The 18,982-nt window shown below is 65.5% G+C and overlaps 1 protein-coding gene across 5 annotated transcripts in view; it reads right to left on the bottom strand.

The window, feature by feature from the left end:
- Window positions 1-402: 402 nt before the first annotated feature.
- The window catches only part of SLC12A7 (solute carrier family 12 member 7), a 69,789-nt gene continuing 51,209 nt past the window's right edge, over window positions 403-18,982 (bottom strand). For 3 of the 5 annotated variants that reach the window (XM_043601740.1, XM_043601752.1, XM_043601760.1), the window contains exons 8-25: window positions 18,579-18,790; window positions 18,029-18,196; window positions 17,369-17,467; window positions 16,853-16,910; window positions 16,314-16,488; window positions 15,362-15,480; window positions 14,999-15,097; window positions 14,497-14,616; window positions 13,865-13,969; window positions 13,269-13,437; window positions 11,347-11,542; window positions 10,913-11,082; window positions 8,019-8,150; window positions 7,127-7,234; window positions 6,499-6,677; window positions 6,008-6,022; window positions 3,020-3,153; window positions 403-2,064 (exon numbers count right to left, since the gene is read on the bottom strand). In XM_043601740.1, the coding sequence (XP_043457675.1) occupies window positions 1,973-2,064; window positions 3,020-3,153; window positions 6,008-6,022; window positions 6,499-6,677; window positions 7,127-7,234; window positions 8,019-8,150; window positions 10,913-11,082; window positions 11,347-11,542; window positions 13,269-13,437; window positions 13,865-13,969; window positions 14,497-14,616; window positions 14,999-15,097; window positions 15,362-15,480; window positions 16,314-16,488; window positions 16,853-16,910; window positions 17,369-17,467; window positions 18,029-18,196; window positions 18,579-18,790 (2,350 nt within the window). In that variant the 3' untranslated portion in view covers window positions 403-1,972. The remainder of the gene's footprint in view (window positions 2,065-3,019; window positions 3,154-6,007; window positions 6,023-6,498; window positions 6,678-7,126; window positions 7,235-8,018; window positions 8,151-10,912; window positions 11,083-11,346; window positions 11,543-13,268; window positions 13,438-13,864; window positions 13,970-14,496; window positions 14,617-14,998; window positions 15,098-15,361; window positions 15,481-16,313; window positions 16,489-16,852; window positions 16,911-17,368; window positions 17,468-18,028; window positions 18,197-18,578; window positions 18,791-18,982) is intronic. The other 2 variants (XM_043601747.1, XM_043601755.1) reach the window with 1 other exon arrangement.

The raw sequence follows: 18,982 nt of genomic DNA, 5'->3' as shown, positions 1-18,982 counted from the left end.
CTCTGTGCTTCCAAAGCTCATCCACGCCGTGCCCGCTGGAGTTTCACTCCCTTGAGGGGCGCCTGGGTGGCTCGGTCCGTCGGGGGTCCGACTGTAGGCCTTTGGAACACGGGGTTCCATCTAATTACGGGTTTTCTCTGCCGACCCACCCTTCTGAGAATTACAATTTCAGCAAACAGCAATACGACGTTATGACGCAGCATGACTAAAGACGGGGGTCAGACACCTCCCTGCGGATTCGTGGCTTTGTTTACTTCTCGTGCCCAATTCCAGTGATAGCTCCTGAGCCACCAGCGTCTGCCCTGGCCGATCAGACCACAAACGTCCACGGACAGAGGGTCCGGACACCCCTCCAACTGTCAAGTCTTCTTGCCGAATGAGGCACAGGACTCTTCAACATGCTCGGGTTTATACAATTTATTCTTCTACCAACAAAATCATACAAAGGAAGCTATAAAAGAGACACGGAACCAACTTAGAGTGGCTGCAGTTAGGGTTCCACGAAGTTCAGTGCAGAAAAGGGTGTGTGGGCGCAGTTGAACCCTCACCCGCAGTGTGCCGCGAACATCACCGCCGTGTGAACGAGGGTTAAGGGTCACAGGGGCGGTCCTGCTACGCGGTGGCTCTTCCTCAGCCAGTGTGAGCACCGCTGTGGCTTCACAGGTGCCCTCTGGGCAAAGGGGCCCTGGGCACGCCCCCCACCCGACACCTGACTCGGTGCAGACCCACGGTGGGCAAGAGTGTGGACGCCCCGAGCCCGGCTGCCGTGGTTTGGCACACGCTCTGGCCAGCGGTCACTCTGATGTGATGCGGACCCCCTGTGCCGCCCAGCTGCGCCTCGGAGACGTCTGGACGCACACACTCAGCCTGTGCCAGACTTCAGATCCGTGGACTTGGCTGACCTCCCAGGATGTCCAAGGAAGCCAGAGAAAGCCAGGGACCCGGCCCTTTGGGGCTGTTCGCAGAAACAATCTCTTCACGGGCACCTTAATTATCACTGAAACTCCCCAGGGGCTTAAATAAGCCGTACAGACAGCAGGCCCGGGTCAGGGCAACAGCCCACGGTGGCACATTCGGGACCTAGAGCACAGATACCAGGGTGAAGTGCAAAGTCTACAGACCATCGGAAGGCAGCCCACGGAGCCCCCACGCACCGCCGCCACTGTCCCCTCCATGCCGGTGGGAGGGGACACGCGGCCCAGTGCCACCGCCGCCCCAGGACCTCGCCCAGCTGCAGGCCAGCCCCTTCCTGGGAGCCTGGCGAGACCCGGGTCCATGGGCGGGCACGTATAGGTGGGTAACCACGTGGTGAATCCTCAGCAGTTAGTTACCACTCCCGCGCCCTGTGCCCACACGGGACCCCGCTGCCATCCCGGCCGCAAAGCCAGCCTGGAGCCCACCGGAATGCCCACCGAGACGACCACCCCACGCCCCCTGGGATTCCCTTTCTAGACATGCCCAGGCTGGGCAGATGTGCCCACACTGGGCGGGCTCGCGAGCGAGGCCACCCGGCTGAGCCTGGGGCGTAGGCGTGGACGGCTCTTTTCGGACTTCACTTACAGGAACACGAACAGGGACATTACAGGGACAGGTGCTGAGGAGGCTGACCAAGGACCCGAGGCCCTCGGCCACCTTCCTGAACAGATGCTTCGTGGCCCGAGGGTGACCTTCTGTCCGAGCGAGGTTTCCCGTGAGCGTCTTGGATGGGGCAGAACTAAAACTTAACCATGAAACCAGGTAGCTCGGGCCAAGGAAACCACGTCTGGAGCCCACAGCCCGAGTGTGGAGGTCAGGAGGTCAGGAGACGGAGGGCTGCGTCCCAGGTCCCCTCGAGCATCGACGTCTCCCCTCCAAACGAGGAAACCTCGGCAGCTGCATGCTGGCTCCTGGCCCGGAGAGGAGTGCTGTGGGGCCATTCTGGAAACTTGTATGTGAAGCCACACGGGGCACACTTCCCAGCCCGCCCGGCGTGTCAGGAGTAGATAGTGACCACCTCCCGGCCGCCGCCCCTGACCAGGAGGACCCTGTTGAGTCCTTCGGTCAGGACCTCCAGGAACTCCATGTCTGGGCGCCAGAGTTAAGGACACAGCTGGGGGCACCGCCGGCAGTCCCCGGGAGAGGGAGGTGGGTGTGTGGGAGAGGGGGCCCCGCAGCGTGGCCGGTGGCACCAACGAAGCCCAGTGCAGGCCTCGGCCAGGTGCAGGGCAGAGGGCACTCGGGGGTCAGCCCGCTCCTGCAGCCGGCCCGACGGGACCTGAGGAGACCCCCGCCCCCCGCCCCCCACCCCGGGGCTCTGGGCGCAGCCGGGCAAGTCCCCCGAGGACCCACATAGGCCCGCAAGTCCCGGTCCGGTCAGCAAGCACAAGTCCTGCAGCCTCTGAGAGCCGCCAGCAACCCCTCCAGCCTCCCTGTCCCCAGTGCCAGTGGCGGGGGGGGGGGGGGGGGCTGCACCCCAGAGACCCCGTCACAGGACAGGGGCACACGGTCAAAGGCCGCGAGCCCAGCTCGGGGTGGAGCCGACCTGGGACCTCCACCCAGCCAGGAGGGGCGGCAGGCCCACCTACTGGGGAGGACTCGGGGGAACCATCTGCGGCCGCTCGGCTCGTCCACAACGGAGGGAACACGCTGCCCCCACGTGCTAAGAAGCAGAGCAGAGCCAGCACCGGGCAGGGTCCCAGGTCGCCGCTCATGGTACTAATTCCTGGGGGTCCCGTGTTCCTCACCGAGGGCCTCCGCCGAGGACACTCGGCACGTGTACGGTTCCCTCACCTTTGCCCACGCCCCAACACCAACCAGGAGCCATTCGCTGGGAACCGCCCCCCAGACCCTGCTTTCCTGGCACTCGGACCAGGCTGGCCCCCGCTCCGACCCCAGCCCCAGGCACCGTGGGCCTCGCTCCGGGCCCCGCTGCTCCCATCCCCCAGCCCCTGGGATCCCGTGAGCAAGGGCAGCGAAGCCAGACACGTCCCGACGGACACTGCCTTCACCCCGCCCCGCAGGCGGCACACGGAAAGGATACAGTTCTCGTCCCCCTGCCGGTTTTTGGGGGGTCCTGGCATGTTCAGCAGGACCAGCTGAGCCCCCCGGGACCTGCTGAGGACGACACCATTAAGCTTCACGGCCGTGTGCATCCGCCGGACGTTGGACTGGTTCCTGCGGGGAGATGGCCACTTGACGCCCATGGCCGTGCCGGCCCGAGCCCCGTCTGCCCATCTCGGTCCCGGGCAAAAGCAAATCAGACTCAAACGGCGTCAACTCCCCAGAGAACCCACAGGGGAGGTGACCCCGTGCGAGGCTGGCGGGCACGGGCCGGGGACGACCACTCAGCACGAGAAGGCTCTGGTTCCCGAACATTCTAGACCGGGTGTCACCAAGCTGCCAAGCTTCTACATCTGCGTGCAGTGTCCCCCGGGGGGCCGGGGACAGCTCACCACCAGGCACGAAAGGCACTCACACACCCACAGGCTCTAAGCTCCCCCGGGGCAGGCCCCAACGCCACGGCCTAGCCCTGCTCACACGTGGCCTTGAGGTTAGCACGCCCAACGGGGTGCACACGGCAGCATCTCCCTCGTCCTGACCCGGCTGGGGTCCCAGGAGCCTCGCACGTGCCGTGCGGCTCCAGGCCTAGAGATTCTGGGCAAGAACGAGCCACCGCCAGGGTCCACCCCGTTCTCAACCCAGCGCTCCTGGCCGACGGCGGAAGGGCGAGAGCTTCCAATGCTCAGCAAGCAGGCCCCGCACCCCGTCCCTGCCAGCCACCCGGGTCTGCGGGATCCACAGCGCGGGCAGGGCGCCCGCTGGGCTCTGATGACCCCCTGGGGAGAGTCCCTGGCAGCCGCCTGCCCCCCGGCACTCCCTGGAGCTCGAGTAGCTGCGGGACCTCTCCTCGGCCACCACATGCGTCAGGTGGCTGTGTGGGGCACCACCCCCACCCCGAACCGTGTCCCGGGAGGCACTTGGGAGACACTGCCTGGGAGAGCTGCCTGCCTCCTTGACACGCATGCCCCCTGAGCCCGGGTCTCCTGCAGGACGGAACCCGCGGGCAGCCCTTCTGGGAGCAGGTCGCCGTGCCCCAGACAACAGGGACAGAGGTCCCCCCACACCAGGGTCAGTGCAAGGCCCACGGGAGTGGCGTCCAGGATGCACCTTTCAAAAGCTCAGCCCTGCAGCTGAATAAATGCTATCACAACCCCTGATTCCCAGAAGGAAGGCAGGGAGCCGGGCCCCCTTCTTTCTCTGCAGTTTCGCCTGATAAAATTACAGGCTGGGGATCTGTCCGGGCCACAACCAGGGACACTCTGTTACAAGAACCACGCATTAGCTGCCTGAACAAACCACAATCACCAGTGTTTGGGGACGACAGCAACTCCAGAAATGAGTGTGTGTGACATTAGAGGGTCTCTTACGGCTGAAAGTTTTGAAAACACATATAATCTTAAAATCAGGGGTTTGGGTCTGGCTGGAAGGGCCCTCGGCTCCAGGGTGACGTGCCTCGTGGAGGTCAAAGAGGCGCGGAGAGGGACAGGAAGCCAACGGAAAGCTGTGTTTGTTCCCGACGGTGGGCCGTGAGTCCACAATGTACAGAACGTTGCCATAAGCGCTCTGAGCCCGGGGGGGGGGGGGGGGGGGGGGGGGGGGGGGGGGCCGGTGCCGTAGCAAAGTCAGGGCTCTGGTCCCTCGGCTCCTGGTGGGCACACGGCCAGGACAACCAACAGGCACAACAGAGGTACGCCCACCCCTGGGGACACCACGATTGTCAGCCCCGTGCCCCCTGCGGGCTGACCTCCCCACCTCAGCCTCATGCCCTCCTGGGGACAGGATCTGCAGGCCCATGTTCTTCACAGCATTTTAGGGGAGAAACCCTAGTTAGTCCTGCATGTCCGTGTCTGGGTTTTGACAGACCTTATCTGGGGAGCGCTTTGAAGTTCACAGAAAAGTAGACGCCAGAGTCCCCATGTCCCTGCTCTTCCGCACGATTCCCAGACACATCTACAGCTTTGCTCCCTCAACAGACTGACACCCGCCCGTGTCCTCAGTGTAACGCACAGGGTTCTGGGGCCCCCTGGCCTCTAGCGCTACATTACGGATACCCCCCGGGTGGCCACCACCGCAGGGGACACACTGCAGGTGTGGGGGGCAGGGGTATGCGCAGCGACCTCAGGGCGGGTCCCCCTCCTGCCCGTCCAGCTGCCCCCCAGCACCGGAGCACACATAGGATCTGCCCACACCCCTCTTCACACCAAGGCCGGCAGCTCCCTGGGGTGAACGGTACCCAGGGCCGCAGAGTGGGACGACGTACGGTCCCCTGCAGAGACCGAACGCGCAGCCCCAGGGTGTGGACAGATTCTCTAAGAGCTACCAAAGCATCTGCTTCTCTCTGCTCCAGAGGCAGCTCAGGACGAGCCCCCTCCCCCCATCTCAGCCCTCACAGCATCAGAGAAGGGATTCAGCCGTGTGCCCTGAGCCACTCTGCACAGAGGGGAGCGAGTTAAGTAGAAAACCACTGAAAGCCACAGCGGCAGCAGGCAGACTCCTGCGTGTGGGCACGTGCACACTCGGGGCCATGCATGCACACACACTGGGGGCTGTACGTGCACACACATGCAGAGCTGTGTACGCACACACTTAGGACCGTGCATACACACGCGCGCACACACATGCCCGTGTGCATACACACACACTTGGGGTCATGTGCACACATGCACACACACGCAGGGCCGTGCACGTGCAGACACACACTCGGGGCCACACACACACACATTCAGGGCTGTGCATGCACACACTCGGGGCGATGCTTGCACACACACACACACAGGACCGTGCACACACACACGCTCAGGGCCATTCGCGCACACATACATGCAGGGCCGTGCACGCACATGCACACACCCAGGGCTGGGCACGCACACACACACACACGGACATGTGCACAGTTCACAAGCAGCGTGTGCCCAGCATGCGAGAAGACAGGCCTAAGAAGCATCCTAAACAGCAGGAGAGCACTTACAGACTTCCCCATTCTCTACAAGGAGGAGAAAACACAAGAACAGGTTACTTCAAGAGCGTGCACGATGAACACATTTAAAAAAACCACGGGCACAGCCCAGCTGCCCTTCCCCGGCTTCCCTGGTCCTTCTCCACAACAGGGTCTGACCCCCATGCCCTTTCCCACAACACAAGGCCTTGGGGCACAAACCCCGGGGCGGGGGGGCCTCCCGGCACAGCCACGCCACCCGGCACCCCCCACCTGCACCTGCGCCCACCCTGGGGCTCTCGGCCCAACGCCACAGGCAGCACCCAGGCCCCGGCAGGTAGCCTGCACAATCAGCGGGGTCACAGCTGGGAGTCCCCAGCTCCCTAAGGGCACTGAGCCCTGACTGCTGGGATCCCAGATCTGGCAAACAGGCCCCGAGAGCAGACTGTGGCCCTCGGGCCTGCCCAGCCCCAGCTCTGTGACAGCCAGGCCCTACCACCCGGGAGCCCGCGGGCCACACTCACGGCTTCAGGCTGAAGAGGTCTTTGAACCCGGACGCGCCTGGCTCCTTGTTCTTAAACTTCTCAGCGGCCAGCTTCTCCTTGGTCCAGGTCATCTGCACTTTGTCCGGCGTGGGTGGGGCTTGGGTCCTGGTGGCCACCACTGAGTGGGACGCGGTATTCCTGTCGTGGATGAGCTGGGCCTGGCAGGGAATCAGGGCACACCAACAGGAAGGTCTCCAAAACTCTCCCGGGAAGAAAGGCCGGGACCCCGGGACCAGGCCTCCCTGCAGGGGACCCAATGCCACCCCACCCCCCGCTCCCAGACCAAACTCGTGGCTCTGAAGGCCACGGAGAAAAGCCCAGGACGAGGGGACATTTGTACCCAGAAGTCTCTGCACTCGACACGGCAGGCGCCGGTTCCGAGCACACCCGTGTATGTGGACGGGGGCCACCGGGGCCTGGGAGGGCGCGTGCCCTCACACCCGGAGCGGGTAGGGAGAGGAGGCGGAGGCAGAATCGTGCCACCGCCCGTTCAGAAGACCCGGCTTGGGGGCGCATGGCTCCAGAGACCGCCAAGGCTCGGTCCTGCTGGCCAGGCGAGAACGCGGGGCACAGGCCGGCTGGGCGCAGCGGACACCCGCACGCGCACCTCTCTCTCCCGCTCGGTCTTGGAGAGCTGCATCTGCTTCAGCATCTGGGATCTCTGCTCCATCATCAACGTCTTCTCGTACGTGAACGCCGAGATGTCGTTTTCGACCTAGGGAGCCCCCAGGCACGGAAGTGAACGGGTACCCCAGGTGTGTGTGTTCCACACGGGCACGCCTGCAGGAGCGTGACCGTGCTGTGACCATGTGTGGGGGGGGGGGGACAACCGCCACAGCTGAACGCACATCTGCTCGCAGACACGCAGCGCGGCCCCTGACGGAACCCACGCCAAGCTCATGCCACGTCCCGCACGAAGTTGCGACCACAGCCAACGGGAGCCATTTCTGTGCCGGGAGAGCCGGCGGCCACGCAGGGTGAGCCCGGAGCTCTCCCGCTGACCGTGGGGTCGGGATCTTCCCCAGCCCTGGCATGACGCTTGGTGGGCGACCCCGGGTCCTCCCACCGGCCCCGGGCGGGGTCCGTGTCGGGCACACACCGCCTCCTCTGCCCCCTCAGGGCCTGAGCCCTATCCACCGCTCCCGAGAGCCTCCTGGGGGCACGCTGCCTGGGGAGAGGCCGCCGGTGCTCCCACGGCCCCGGGGACCTGCTTCCACCCAAGAGCCTGGAGATGGGAACACGGGGGCCTGGACCCCAGGCTCACGACCTGTGACAGGCTGGATGTCACGTCCGTCTTAGGAGACATGCCCAGAAGGGTGCGTCACCTCTAGGGTCCCCTGACCATAAACCCCTAAACTCACAGGCCCAGTCCAGCCCCGAGAGAACACTGGAGCGGCGGTCTGCACAACACGGAACGTGTGGGCACGACCATCAGGTCGAGCCCGGGAGGTGGGCGGGGACCCCCGAACCCAGAACCGCCGGCAGTCCCCACGCCTCACCATCTCCACCACCTCCACCTGGGCGCTGATCCGGAGGTGATACAGGAACACCTGAAGGTCCTTCTTCATCTGGATGCTGTTGTCGTCCACCTGGGCCACGGTGAAGATGCGCATCCGGCATTTTCTCCACACCTGGCAGGCGGGGGGGGGGGGGGGGGGGGCCAGCTTTTGCATCTGCACTTGGCCCAGGGAGCCCCCGCCGCCTGCCCCGTGTGATAGAGACATCCCCGCCCCCATCACAGGACCCTGAGCCCCCGTGCCCATCACACGACCCCAAGCCCCCGCCCCCATCTCAGGACCCCCCATCGCAGGACCCCAAAACCCCCGCCCCCATCACAGGACCCCCATCACGGGCCCCTGAGCCCCCGTGCCCATCACAGGACCCCAAAACCCCCACCCCCATCTCAGGACCACCCATCACAGGACCCTGAGCCCCCGTGCCCATCACAGGACCCCAAGCTCCCGCCCCCATCTCAGGACCCCCCCATCACAGGACCCTGAGCCTCGTGCCCATCACAGGACCCCAAACCCCCACCCCCATCTAAGGACCACCCATCACAGGACCCTGAGCCTCTGTGCCCATCACAGGACCCCAAGCTCCCGCCCCCATCTCAGGACCCCCCATCACAGGACCCTGAGCCCCCGTGCCCGCAGAGCAGGACCCCACCCTCCATCACAGGACCCCAAAATCCCCGCCCCATCTCAGGAACCCAAAACCTCCGCCTCCATCTCAGGACCCCAAGCCCCTGCCCCATCTCAGGACCTCCCCATGACGGGCCCCAGAGCCCCCGTGCCCATCACAGAACCCCAAATCCTCTCCCCCATCTTAGGACCCCCCCATCACAGGACCCCGAGCCCCCACCCCATCTCAGGACCCACCCATCACGGGTGCCTGAGCCCCCGTGCCCATCACAGAACCCCAAATCCCCTACCCCATCTTAGGACTCCCCCATCACAGGACCCTGAGCTCCCATGCCCATCACAGGACCCCAAGCCCCCGCCCCCATCTCAGGACCCTCCATCGCAGGACCCCAAAACCCCCGCCCCCATCACAGGACCCCCATCACGGGACCCTGAGCCCCCGTGCCCATCACAGGACCCCCAAACCCCCTCCCCCATCTCAGGACCCCCCATCACAAGACCCTGAGCCCCTGTGCCCATCACAGGACCCCAAGCCCCCGCCCCATCTCAGGATTCCCCATCGCAGGACCCCAAACCCCCACCCCCATCTCAGGACCCCTCCCATCACAGGACCCTGAGCCCCTGTGCCCATCACAGGACCCCAAACCCCCTCCCGCATCTCAAGATCCCCCCATCACAGGACCCCAAGCCCCCGCCCCATCTCAGGATCCCCCCATCACAGGACCCTGAGCCCCCGTGCCCGCATAGCAGGACCCCACCCTCCATCACGGGACCCCAAAATGCCCACCCCACCTCAGGACCCCAAAACCTCCACCCCCATCTCAGGACCCCCCCATCACGGGCCCCTGAGCCCCCGTGCCCATCACAGGACCCCAAGCCCCCGCCCCATCTCAGGACCCCAAAACCCCCACCCCCATCTCAGGACCCCCCCCCATCACAGGACCCCAAGCCCCCACCCCATCACAGGACCCACCCATCATGGGCGCCTGAGCCCCCGTGCCCATCACAGAACACCAAATCCCCTCCCCCATCTTAGGACCCCCCCATCACAGGACGCTGAGCTCCCATGCCCATTACAGGACCCCAAGCCCCCGCCCCCATCTCAGGACCCCCCATAGCAGGACCCTGAGCCCCCGTGCCCATCACAGGACCCCAAGCTCCCGCCCCCATCACAGGACCCCCATCACGGGACCCTGAGCCCCCGTGCCCATCACAGGGCCCCCAAACCCCCTCCCCCATCTCAGGACCCCCCATCACAAGACCCTGAGCCCCTGTGCCCATCACAGGACCCCAAGCCCCCGCCCCATCTCAGGATTCCCCATCGCAGGACCCCAAACCCCCACCCCCATCTCAGGACCCCTCCCATCACAGGACCCTGAGCCCCTGTGCCCATCACAGGACCCCAAACCCCCTCCCGCATCTCAGGATCCCCCCATCACAGGACCCTGAGCCCCCGTGCCCGCATAGCAGGACCCCACCCTCCACCACGGGACCCCAAAATGTCCACCCCACCTCAGGACCCCAAAACCTCCACCCCCATCTCAGGACCCCCCATCGCAGGACCCTGAGCCCCCGTGCCCATCACAGGACCCCAAGCTCCCGCCCCCATCACAGGACCCCCATCACAGGACCCTGAGCCCCCGTGCCCATCACAGGACCCCAAACCCCCACCCCCATCTCAGGACCCCCCCCATCACAGGACCCTGAGCCCCCGTGCCCATCACAGGACCCCAAACCCCCACCCCCATCTCAGGACCCCCCATCGCAGGACCCTGAGCCCCCGTGCCCATCACAGGACCCCAAGCTCCCGCCCCCATCACAGGACCCCCATCACGGGACCCTGAGCCCCCGTGCCCATCACAGGACCCCAAACCCCCACCCCCATCTCAGGACCCCCCCCATCACAGGACCCTGAGCCCCCGTGCCCATCACAGGACCCCAAACCCCCTCCCGCATCTCAGGATCCCCCCATCACAGGACCCTGAGCCCCCGTGCCCGCATAGCAGGACCCCATCCTCCACCACGGGACCCCAAAATGCCCACCCCACCTCAGGACCCCAAAACCTCCACCCCCATCTCAGGACCCCCCCATCACGGGCCCCTGAGCCCCCGTGCCCATCACAGGACCCCAAAACCCCCGCCCCCGTCTCAGGACCTCCCCCCCCATCACAGGACCCCAAGCCCCGCCCCATCTCAGGACCCCCCATCACGGGACCCCGTCCCCCTACCCCCGTCGCAGGACCCCAGCGCACCTTGTGCTGCCGCAGCAGGAAAGGCAGCAGCATGAGCAGGCCCCCGTCGTGCACGACCCACCACACGTCGATATCCCCGTCGCTGAAGCGCTCCTGGTTTTGTGGAAACAGGTCCACGTTCTTGGCCACCAGCAGGGCCTGCTGCGCCGCCGTGGTGTCTCGGACGGTCTCTGTGGAGAGACGGCGGTGGGTCGCCAGCACCGTGGCAGGAGCGGGGAGGCCGCAACCCCTGCGAAGCCCCGCCTGGAGCGCAGGAGGACGGCGGCCCTCGCTGCCCTGGACGCGGCTGGAGGGGCCTCCGGGGGGCCTGCAGGGGCAGAGCCTGGCGCGCACAGGGCAGTGAGGCCCTCCCAAGGCGGGGGGTGGGGGTCACTCTCCCACGGGGCGCACAGCCGGGGCCTCCGGGAGCCTCGTGGAGGGGACCCAGGACCCACCGACGAAGTTCTTCCAGGAGAAGGTGTTGTCCGCCCTCTTCCAGGACTCGGGCCAGGCCATGAGCACCGTGTTGTGCTTCATGCCCCCCAGGCCAGCCGACTGGATCAGGTGGGACATGCCATCGCGCAGGTTGGAGGACACCACCAGCTGGCAGAAACCCTTGGTCTTCTCCGCGCTCATCAGAGCCCGGATGTTCTGGGGAGATACGCGGGGGGACCGTGAGGGGCCAACCGCACGGTCACGGCCAGACCCGGCGGCATTCTCGCTGCGGGGAGCAGCAGGGCCTCACCCTTCCCGGCCTCCCAGCCGGCGCGCGAGCCCCAGCGCGACCGACCAGGCCTCCTGGCTTCGGTTCCACGGGCAGAGAGACACAGGCCAGGGCAGGAGATGACCAGAGCGGGAGGAGTCTGGGCACCGCGGGGCCCCCGGGCCCTCGTCCTGAGACACAGCTCCCTGTTCGCCAGCCCCTCAGACGGCGGCCCCCCCTCGGGGACACCGTGACCCTCAGCCCCACAGCTGCCGTACATCTGCGGCGAAACCCAGTCGTGCCACCAGGGCAGTAACGGGGCCGAGCCACCGGCACACGGAGCCATCCGACGGCAGGCAGACCACCAGGCAGACCAGGAAACCAGAACCTGGCCCAGACCCGTGGCGTCCACGCTACTAGGGAGGCTCTGACTGCACGAGCCCCACCGAGGAACCAAACCTGTCTATGGACCGCTCACCCCCCACGCTTCTGCCACAGGAACGTCAGAAGCCCCTCAACGCACAAGAACAGAGGGGTCTCAGAACGGGAATCCCCCGCTTCCACAAGATACCACGAGACATCACAAACACACGCTCTTCCAAAACACAAAACTGAACTCTTACGACGAAAGCGCGCGCAACGCTTTCTGTAGGACTTAGTTAGCAAGGAACAGAACCTTGTGTGTTAAGTGGTAGCAGTGGAGTCTAGAAAGGAGCAGAGACGGTGAGCCCAACCACACCCGAACCGTCCTGGGCCCGGGCTCGCGGACGCCCACCTCCCCCTCGGGTCGCCAGAGACGCCCCACCCGGCGAGAGTTGCCCGGAGACCGCGTGGCACCCGAGCTACGTCAGGGCCTCTCCCGCCACGCCTCGGGTCAGGGCAAGAGCTCCTGTCGCCACGAGCGGGAGGGGATCCGGAGAGCAAAGCCCCGGCCAGAAATGGGCAGTGTGAGCGTCGCAAGGAGGACACCGCTTAAACCGGTTTGCAGCCGGCCACCGCCGCACCGGAGCCCTTGAGCTGAGGTCCCGCTGAGGGGGGCCTGACGCCCCAGAGGGAGGGATAAGCACCCAGCGCGTCCGCTGCCTTCCCTGAACCAGCTGTACCTGCGGACCGCTGAGCGCGCGGGGCTGTCCAGGTAGGAGGCCACCGTCCTGCGACCCCACCCCCCGCTCTGAATCCGAATGAGCCTCTGGGTGCAGCCCCGGTTCAGGCCCACGGCAGCAGCGTGGCTGCTCCCGGACACGAGGACACGCCATCCGCCCGGACGGGGAGTGGGGGGGGGGGGGGGCTCCACCCGTGAGGAAGGGAAGACAGGGGACAAGAGGGAGGCTGCCTGGGAACACCTGGTACTCCCGTGCCTCCTGCTCTAGTCACGGACACGGAAGCGTTTCTGTCTGGAAACACCCGCACGCCTGCGTTTCCACACGTGCCGAGGTCGCGCCCCTCGGCCTGAGCCCCAGCACGAGGCCCCGCCCACAGCAGGTCCCCGCAGCAGCTTCCGTCCAGCTCCGTCCAAACCCAGAAGCCCCGGTCCTTGAAACCAGACAGCCCCACGGGACGCAGGACCCAAGCTCGGACCTTCCGGCCCAGCCCGCGCAGGAAACACGGGCCCGCCCCACACCGCACTTAAGGGCCACCCGGCCCCTCCGCCCGCCCTCCGCCCACGCTGCCCACCTCCTCGGCCCGCTGGGCCTCCGAGTGCTTGTCCAGGTAGGTGCCCTCCAGCACGGAGCCCACGATGGTCAGGCCCTTGCCGGCCTTGAGCTGGGTGGTGAGGGACAGCAGTCGGGGGTGCTTTACACACTGCTCCTCATCCAGGCTCAGCATCACCAGCACCTGCGGCCTGCGGGGGGAAGACAGCCGTCACCCCGCGCCCCCGCCAGGTGCGCAGGTGCGCGGGTGCGCGTGCCCAGAGGCCGAGGGGCTCTCCGTAGGGGTAAAACCGCTGTTCCCCAGGCACGGCCTTCTCCGCGCCCCCGGCGGCAGGGAGACGCCCACACACTTGCCCTCCGTCCTCGGCAGGACCCCAGCGAGGCCAGCTCGCCCCCTTCCCCACCCACCACGCCACCCAGGTCCGGCCTAGTGCCCAGAGACATGCTGATCGCGCCACAGCCAACCACTGTGGACTGAGGGAAGGTGCTAGAAGCTTCTGAGACAATCGCTCCCCAAAGAGAGGCAGCAACTTTCCTTCTCCGAAGTGTGCTGTTAGAGACGGTGCTTCGGGGGTTCAGAGGGCAGGAGGCCAACTCAGGGCAAGCTGGGGCGCTCACCTCCAGTTCTTGGTGTGGGGGGGGCCGTGCTCCACACGCAGCAGGGCGAACCGGGCAGCGTTTAGCGACAGACCCCTGATGCCGTCACCCCACTCCTTCTCGGCCCTGTGACGGAAGGGCAGCACTGAGTGCCAAGGGAAGGGGTCCAGGGCCTCAGGCCCCCAGGGGCAACCTCCCTGAGGAGCCACCATGGGGTCTCCGCCGAGGGCGGGACTTGGGAGTCGGGAACACGTGTGGCTGTGTGTGTGGCGCGGACGCTGAGGAGCACAGCTGGCTCAGTGGGCCTGGCCTCCCCAGTGCAAGGGGTCACGGCGCCTGACACTCCAGCTAAACCACCCTGGAAAGAGCTGGGGGGGCAGCAGCAGGGACCCTGGCCCAGAGCACCCTCCCCAGAGGGGGCCAGGCACCCAAGGGAAACGCCCCAGGGAGGGACCAGGTGCTGTGGGATGCGGGGTACTTTCCGGAAAGTTTGAAATCCGCCAACACATCAGTGCTGTCATTGGATGGACTTCAAAGTTCTCAAAAACCACGCCGTAAAAAACGTGTCACTCTCCAGCTGCTATGACGAAGGTGTGCAACTGTGACAGCTGGGTCCCGCCTGTGCCCCGGGGCCAGGCCCTGCAGCGGCTTACCCGCGGTACTCGATGTACTTGTAGATGCAGCCGGCGATGAGCATCGCAAACAGGGCGTAGTACCAGGAGCAGATGAACATCAGGGCAAGACACAGGCTCATGCCCAGGAAGGACAGCGCCCTGCGGGGGACACGCAGCTCACGTGCCTGCCCGTGGCCGAACCCCAAAACCTCACGGGTCCCCCACAAAGACCTCATCCAGCCCCCGTGAGAAAGCAGCAGTGATGCCCCGAGATCAGTCCCTGCCACTGACCCCTCTCCGGGGGCTGAGACAGTCCTGGCCCCAGCCACCGGACGCCCACCCCGCCCCCAGGGCACAAAGCACAGCTGGCTTCAGCGGTCCCCCACACAGGCCAGCCACGCACGCTGGCAGGAGGACCGAGCAGCCCGCGGTCAAATGCTCTGGGCCCAGGGAGACTGAGGCCACACCCCCAGCGGGGGCCACATGCCACGAGACGCCTGCGTGGCCCAGGCAGCGGCCGCCCGCGGGCTCCAATGCTCACCAGTGGTAGTACTTGAATCGCGGGCGCCAGTTGGGGGTACGCAGCAAGGTCTGCACGGCACAGGCCAGGTTCACGAACATGTAGCACATGAGGAAAAACCTGGGGCACAAACGTAGCACCAGAGGAGCGGGGGCAGGTCCCACGGCAGCTCCCGTCCTGCAGGCGCCTGGGCCCCCTGCTCCCAGGAAGACCCCTCGGCTGCAGCATTATCCACCACCCCCCCCACAGGGGTCTCCCCGCCCCCTCCGTCCCCGTGACCATACACGTCCCTTGTCCCCTGAGCAGGGACGCACAGGTGAGAGCGGCAGCCACCCCTCCACAGCCTGTCCCCACATGCCTCCCGCCATGCCCACGCCCGCTCACATGGAGAGGATGGGGGCCACGCTGTCCAGGGAGGCGATCAGGATGCCGGTCTCACAGATGAGGGCCGTGAGCAGCAGGGCCCACGTGGGCTCCCCGTTGGCCTTCCCGTGACCGAACACCTGCAGGGGAAGGGCAGGTGGGCTGCTGACGGGCCACGGGCACACCTGTCATCCTGATGAGAAGCCCAGGGTCTCAGGTGCAGCTCCAGAAGGTCTCAGATATGGGACGGAGGCAGAAGCAGACTTTTACCACTCTTCCCAGACCCTCTCCAGCCGGGATCAGGACAAACATCCAACATCCACAGCCCCAACCCCCCTGCCCCCCAGGAGGTGACTATGTCTGCAGGTTGTGAGCTTTACAGGAACCGAGGCCGTGGGGGCAGCCCCAATCCCGGCTGGTGTCCTTGCAAGAAGTGATGAAGACACAGGCACAGGGAAGCCACGTGAGGCCTCGAAGAAGACAGCGTCCACGCGCCAAGGAGGGAGACCTCAGAAGAAACCAGCCCTGCCCGTGCCTGCATCTCGGGCTTTCGGCCTCCAGAGTGTGAGCAAATCAGCTCGTGTTGTCTGAGCCCCCAGCCCGTGGCATGTGGTAGGGTGGCCCCAGGACACTGAGACGTGAAACTGTCAAGTTCGTTCCAGAAAGCTTCCATCCCAAGTGGAGGACGCTTCCCTGCAGGACAGACACCCCGCAGAATAGATGCCCCTCCCGGAGAGACCCCCCACCCCCCCCCCCGGCCCTGCTCGGGACAGACACTGCCCCCCGCCCCCAGCCCTGGCAGGAGGTGGATGCTCTTCACTGTTCCCACAGCACAGTGACCATCTGCGGGGAGCCACCAGGCTGGCAGGGGTCCCCGGGGCCCACAGTGCAGGCCAGTGAAGGTCGTGCCCTGGGGGCAGACCCTCAGGGACCCTCGAGGACACGCTCGCAGAAGGACGGCCTCCCAGCTCACCTGCAGAAAGGGGACGATGCCGTCGCGGGCAATGGCCTGCAGCAGGCGTGGTGCGCCCGTGAGGCTCTGCAGACCAGCACCGCAAGTGGAGAAGAAGGAGCCGATGACGATGACCCAGGGGGACGGCCAGGCCAGCATGCCGATGACCAGCTTCCCCTGCAGGGCCTCCCCAAACCTGCGGGGCAGGGGCAGGTGGGCTTTCAGACACCTTCTCGGCAGGAACGAGGCCGCTCCCACCCTCGGTGTCCTTTCTCGGGAGCAGGGAAGCCACGGTCACTCGTGTAAGAGCAGCATCGCCACGGGTCACGCTCAGGGACCGCACAGGCCCCCTCACACTCTCTCGGGGTCAGAGGCTGCCCTGTGGTTCCCCAGCTCCAGGCTGGAGCAGGAGAGGGTGGACACACCAGGCCAAACGGAATCCCCACAAAGGGGCCACGGGGCCTCCTGCTCCACCGCTCGAAGCCTGAAATCCAGGTCAACGCTACAATCATCTAGAAAAAGCACACGGAAGCTTCCAGAAACTGCAAGTGAAAACGTACTTATCTCGTAAGATCACTCCTTCAATGCAGGCCCCAAAGAGCACGATGCAGGACAGGTCTGCATCTCACGTCAAGGAAGAGGCAGGCCAAACGCACGGGCCATAGGGCCCTGGTTGCAGGTGGACCTGACCAACCCTGACCCCACCTACCCCATCTTGGCGGCCCTCAGGGGACCTTCCTCGCCACCCCATCCACCAGGTGAGTCAGGCTGCACACGGCCTATAATCTATAATATGACTGCCACAGGGACAGGGCAGGTCACCCTGGCTCACTCAGCAGGGAGCGGCTACACGTTAGTGACACGTTACGTGGGATGACGTGGTGGTACGTGTGGTTTATGGACAAGGACTTGCGCCAGAACCAGCCGTGAAGGTCGGTGTCAGAGGCCTGCCCAGCTCCACCTCGGGGGCGATGGCCAGAACTTGCCAGAGTCTGGGAAGCCCACCCCAGTGGCCGGGGACACAGCGGCGGGCAGAGCATCAGAGCCACCCCCGAACTCGGCCCTCTCAAGGATACAGATGAAAGACGTCGTCACGATGGCCAAAATGGTCCCAGTGGGGATGGACTTCTGGGCATCCCTGAGGTCCCCAGACCGGTTCGAGCCCGCCATGATACCTACAGAAGCCCACAGGAAGAACACGCAGCTTACCACGCCAGGCCCTTGGCCCCGATGCACAGGGAGGGTAGGACCAGAGAGAAGCGCTCAGCAGCCCCCCAGCCCCCAGTCCCCAGACGGCGTGGCTGCAGAGGGTGCGGAGGTGAAGCCTGGCGAGGCAGCCATGCGGACCGGGCTCCCGGAGCAGGAGCACAGCTGCGAGCGGCCCCTGGCAAGAGCCACACGGGCAGACACGGGCTGCGGGCGGCTCAGGGAGCCAGGGCCAGGCCGGCGTGGGGCAGGCTCCCATTGCACACGCGGCCGCTGAGGGGTGTCCCGGCAGGAAGTGCACGTGCACACGTGCAGGGGAGGAGGCACCGGTGTGGAAGAGAGCGTGTCCACTCCCGGCCGCCATGATCACGGTTCCTTTGAGTGACAACGGCCTCTCAGGAGATTTTGGGACAAAGCCCCTTCCTGCACCCCAACCACAGCACACAGGAGCAGAGATCCTGAGGCTTGTTTCTTGGGCCAAATGGAGAGTGAGGGGACCAGGGCACGTGTGCGCGGTCGGGGGGCCTCACCGGTCACAGAGGGGAAGTAGATCCCGACCAGCATGGTGAAATAGGTCATGATGTCAGTGAGGACGTAGGGCAGGCCACTGGCTCTGTTCTCCTCGGGCACAGGCACCGACGGTGTGCCCTTCCTCTCCACAAACGCCCCCTTGTCTGCATACGAGCTCCACAGGTTATCTGTGGGCGACAACAGACCAGTAACAAGATTCCGGAACCTTCTGCAGGTGCTCCTGACTCAGGGAGGCCCCAGCAGACGTGGCTGGCGGTAAAGGGTTCCCAAGCTCCCATGGGCTCCAACTTCACAGGAAGACGTGAAGTGTGTCCTCCCAGAAGACAGACCAGAAACGGAAAAGCCCTGTGAGTCTCCAGTGAACCTGGAAAGTTCCTGTGCACCTAGCGGCTAACTCCTAGATATAAAGGGTCTACTGACCCCACGGCCTTTGCACCCTGTGTGGTGACAGCAGCTCCGGGGAGGACAGACAGCCGCCCGGCGGGTGAGCTGTGGGGGAGGGGAGGCGTGGCCCCGCCCGCCTGGAGTGCGGGGGTGGGGGGGACTCACCCAGGAGGACACCGCTGGCCACGCCAGGGATGCCCTGGATCTCCGTGACGTTGTTCTGGGCAAAGTACTCGTCACAGGTGGCGTTGGGCATGGAGCTGTTGCAGAAGAGGCCCCAGAGCGCCGTGGGCATCGTATTGTTGTTGACGGTGTGGACCTTGGCGCAGACGTCAAAGCCGCGTCTCGACAAGGTGCGGTTCCCCAGCAGACAGACCCTAGAGCGGGTGGTCGGGCGTGAGGAGTCGTGGGGGCCTCTTCTGAAACCACTACTGCTTTTCTTGGGCGACCGGGGCCAGGGGCCGCCAAATCGCTTCTGACGCTCCACTTTGCGTGATGGGAACGCTGCGTGAGCTGGGAGGGACGGGTGTCGACACAGCAGCCCCTCGAGACCACACTTCGGGGTCCCG

Source organism: Prionailurus bengalensis, chromosome A1 (assembly GCF_016509475.1).
Source record: "Prionailurus bengalensis isolate Pbe53 chromosome A1, Fcat_Pben_1.1_paternal_pri, whole genome shotgun sequence".
NCBI classification, from domain to species: domain Eukaryota; kingdom Metazoa; phylum Chordata; class Mammalia; order Carnivora; family Felidae; genus Prionailurus; species Prionailurus bengalensis.
The sequence above is the reverse complement of the archived record's forward strand: the minus strand, read 5'-3'. Positions and strand labels throughout refer to the sequence as shown.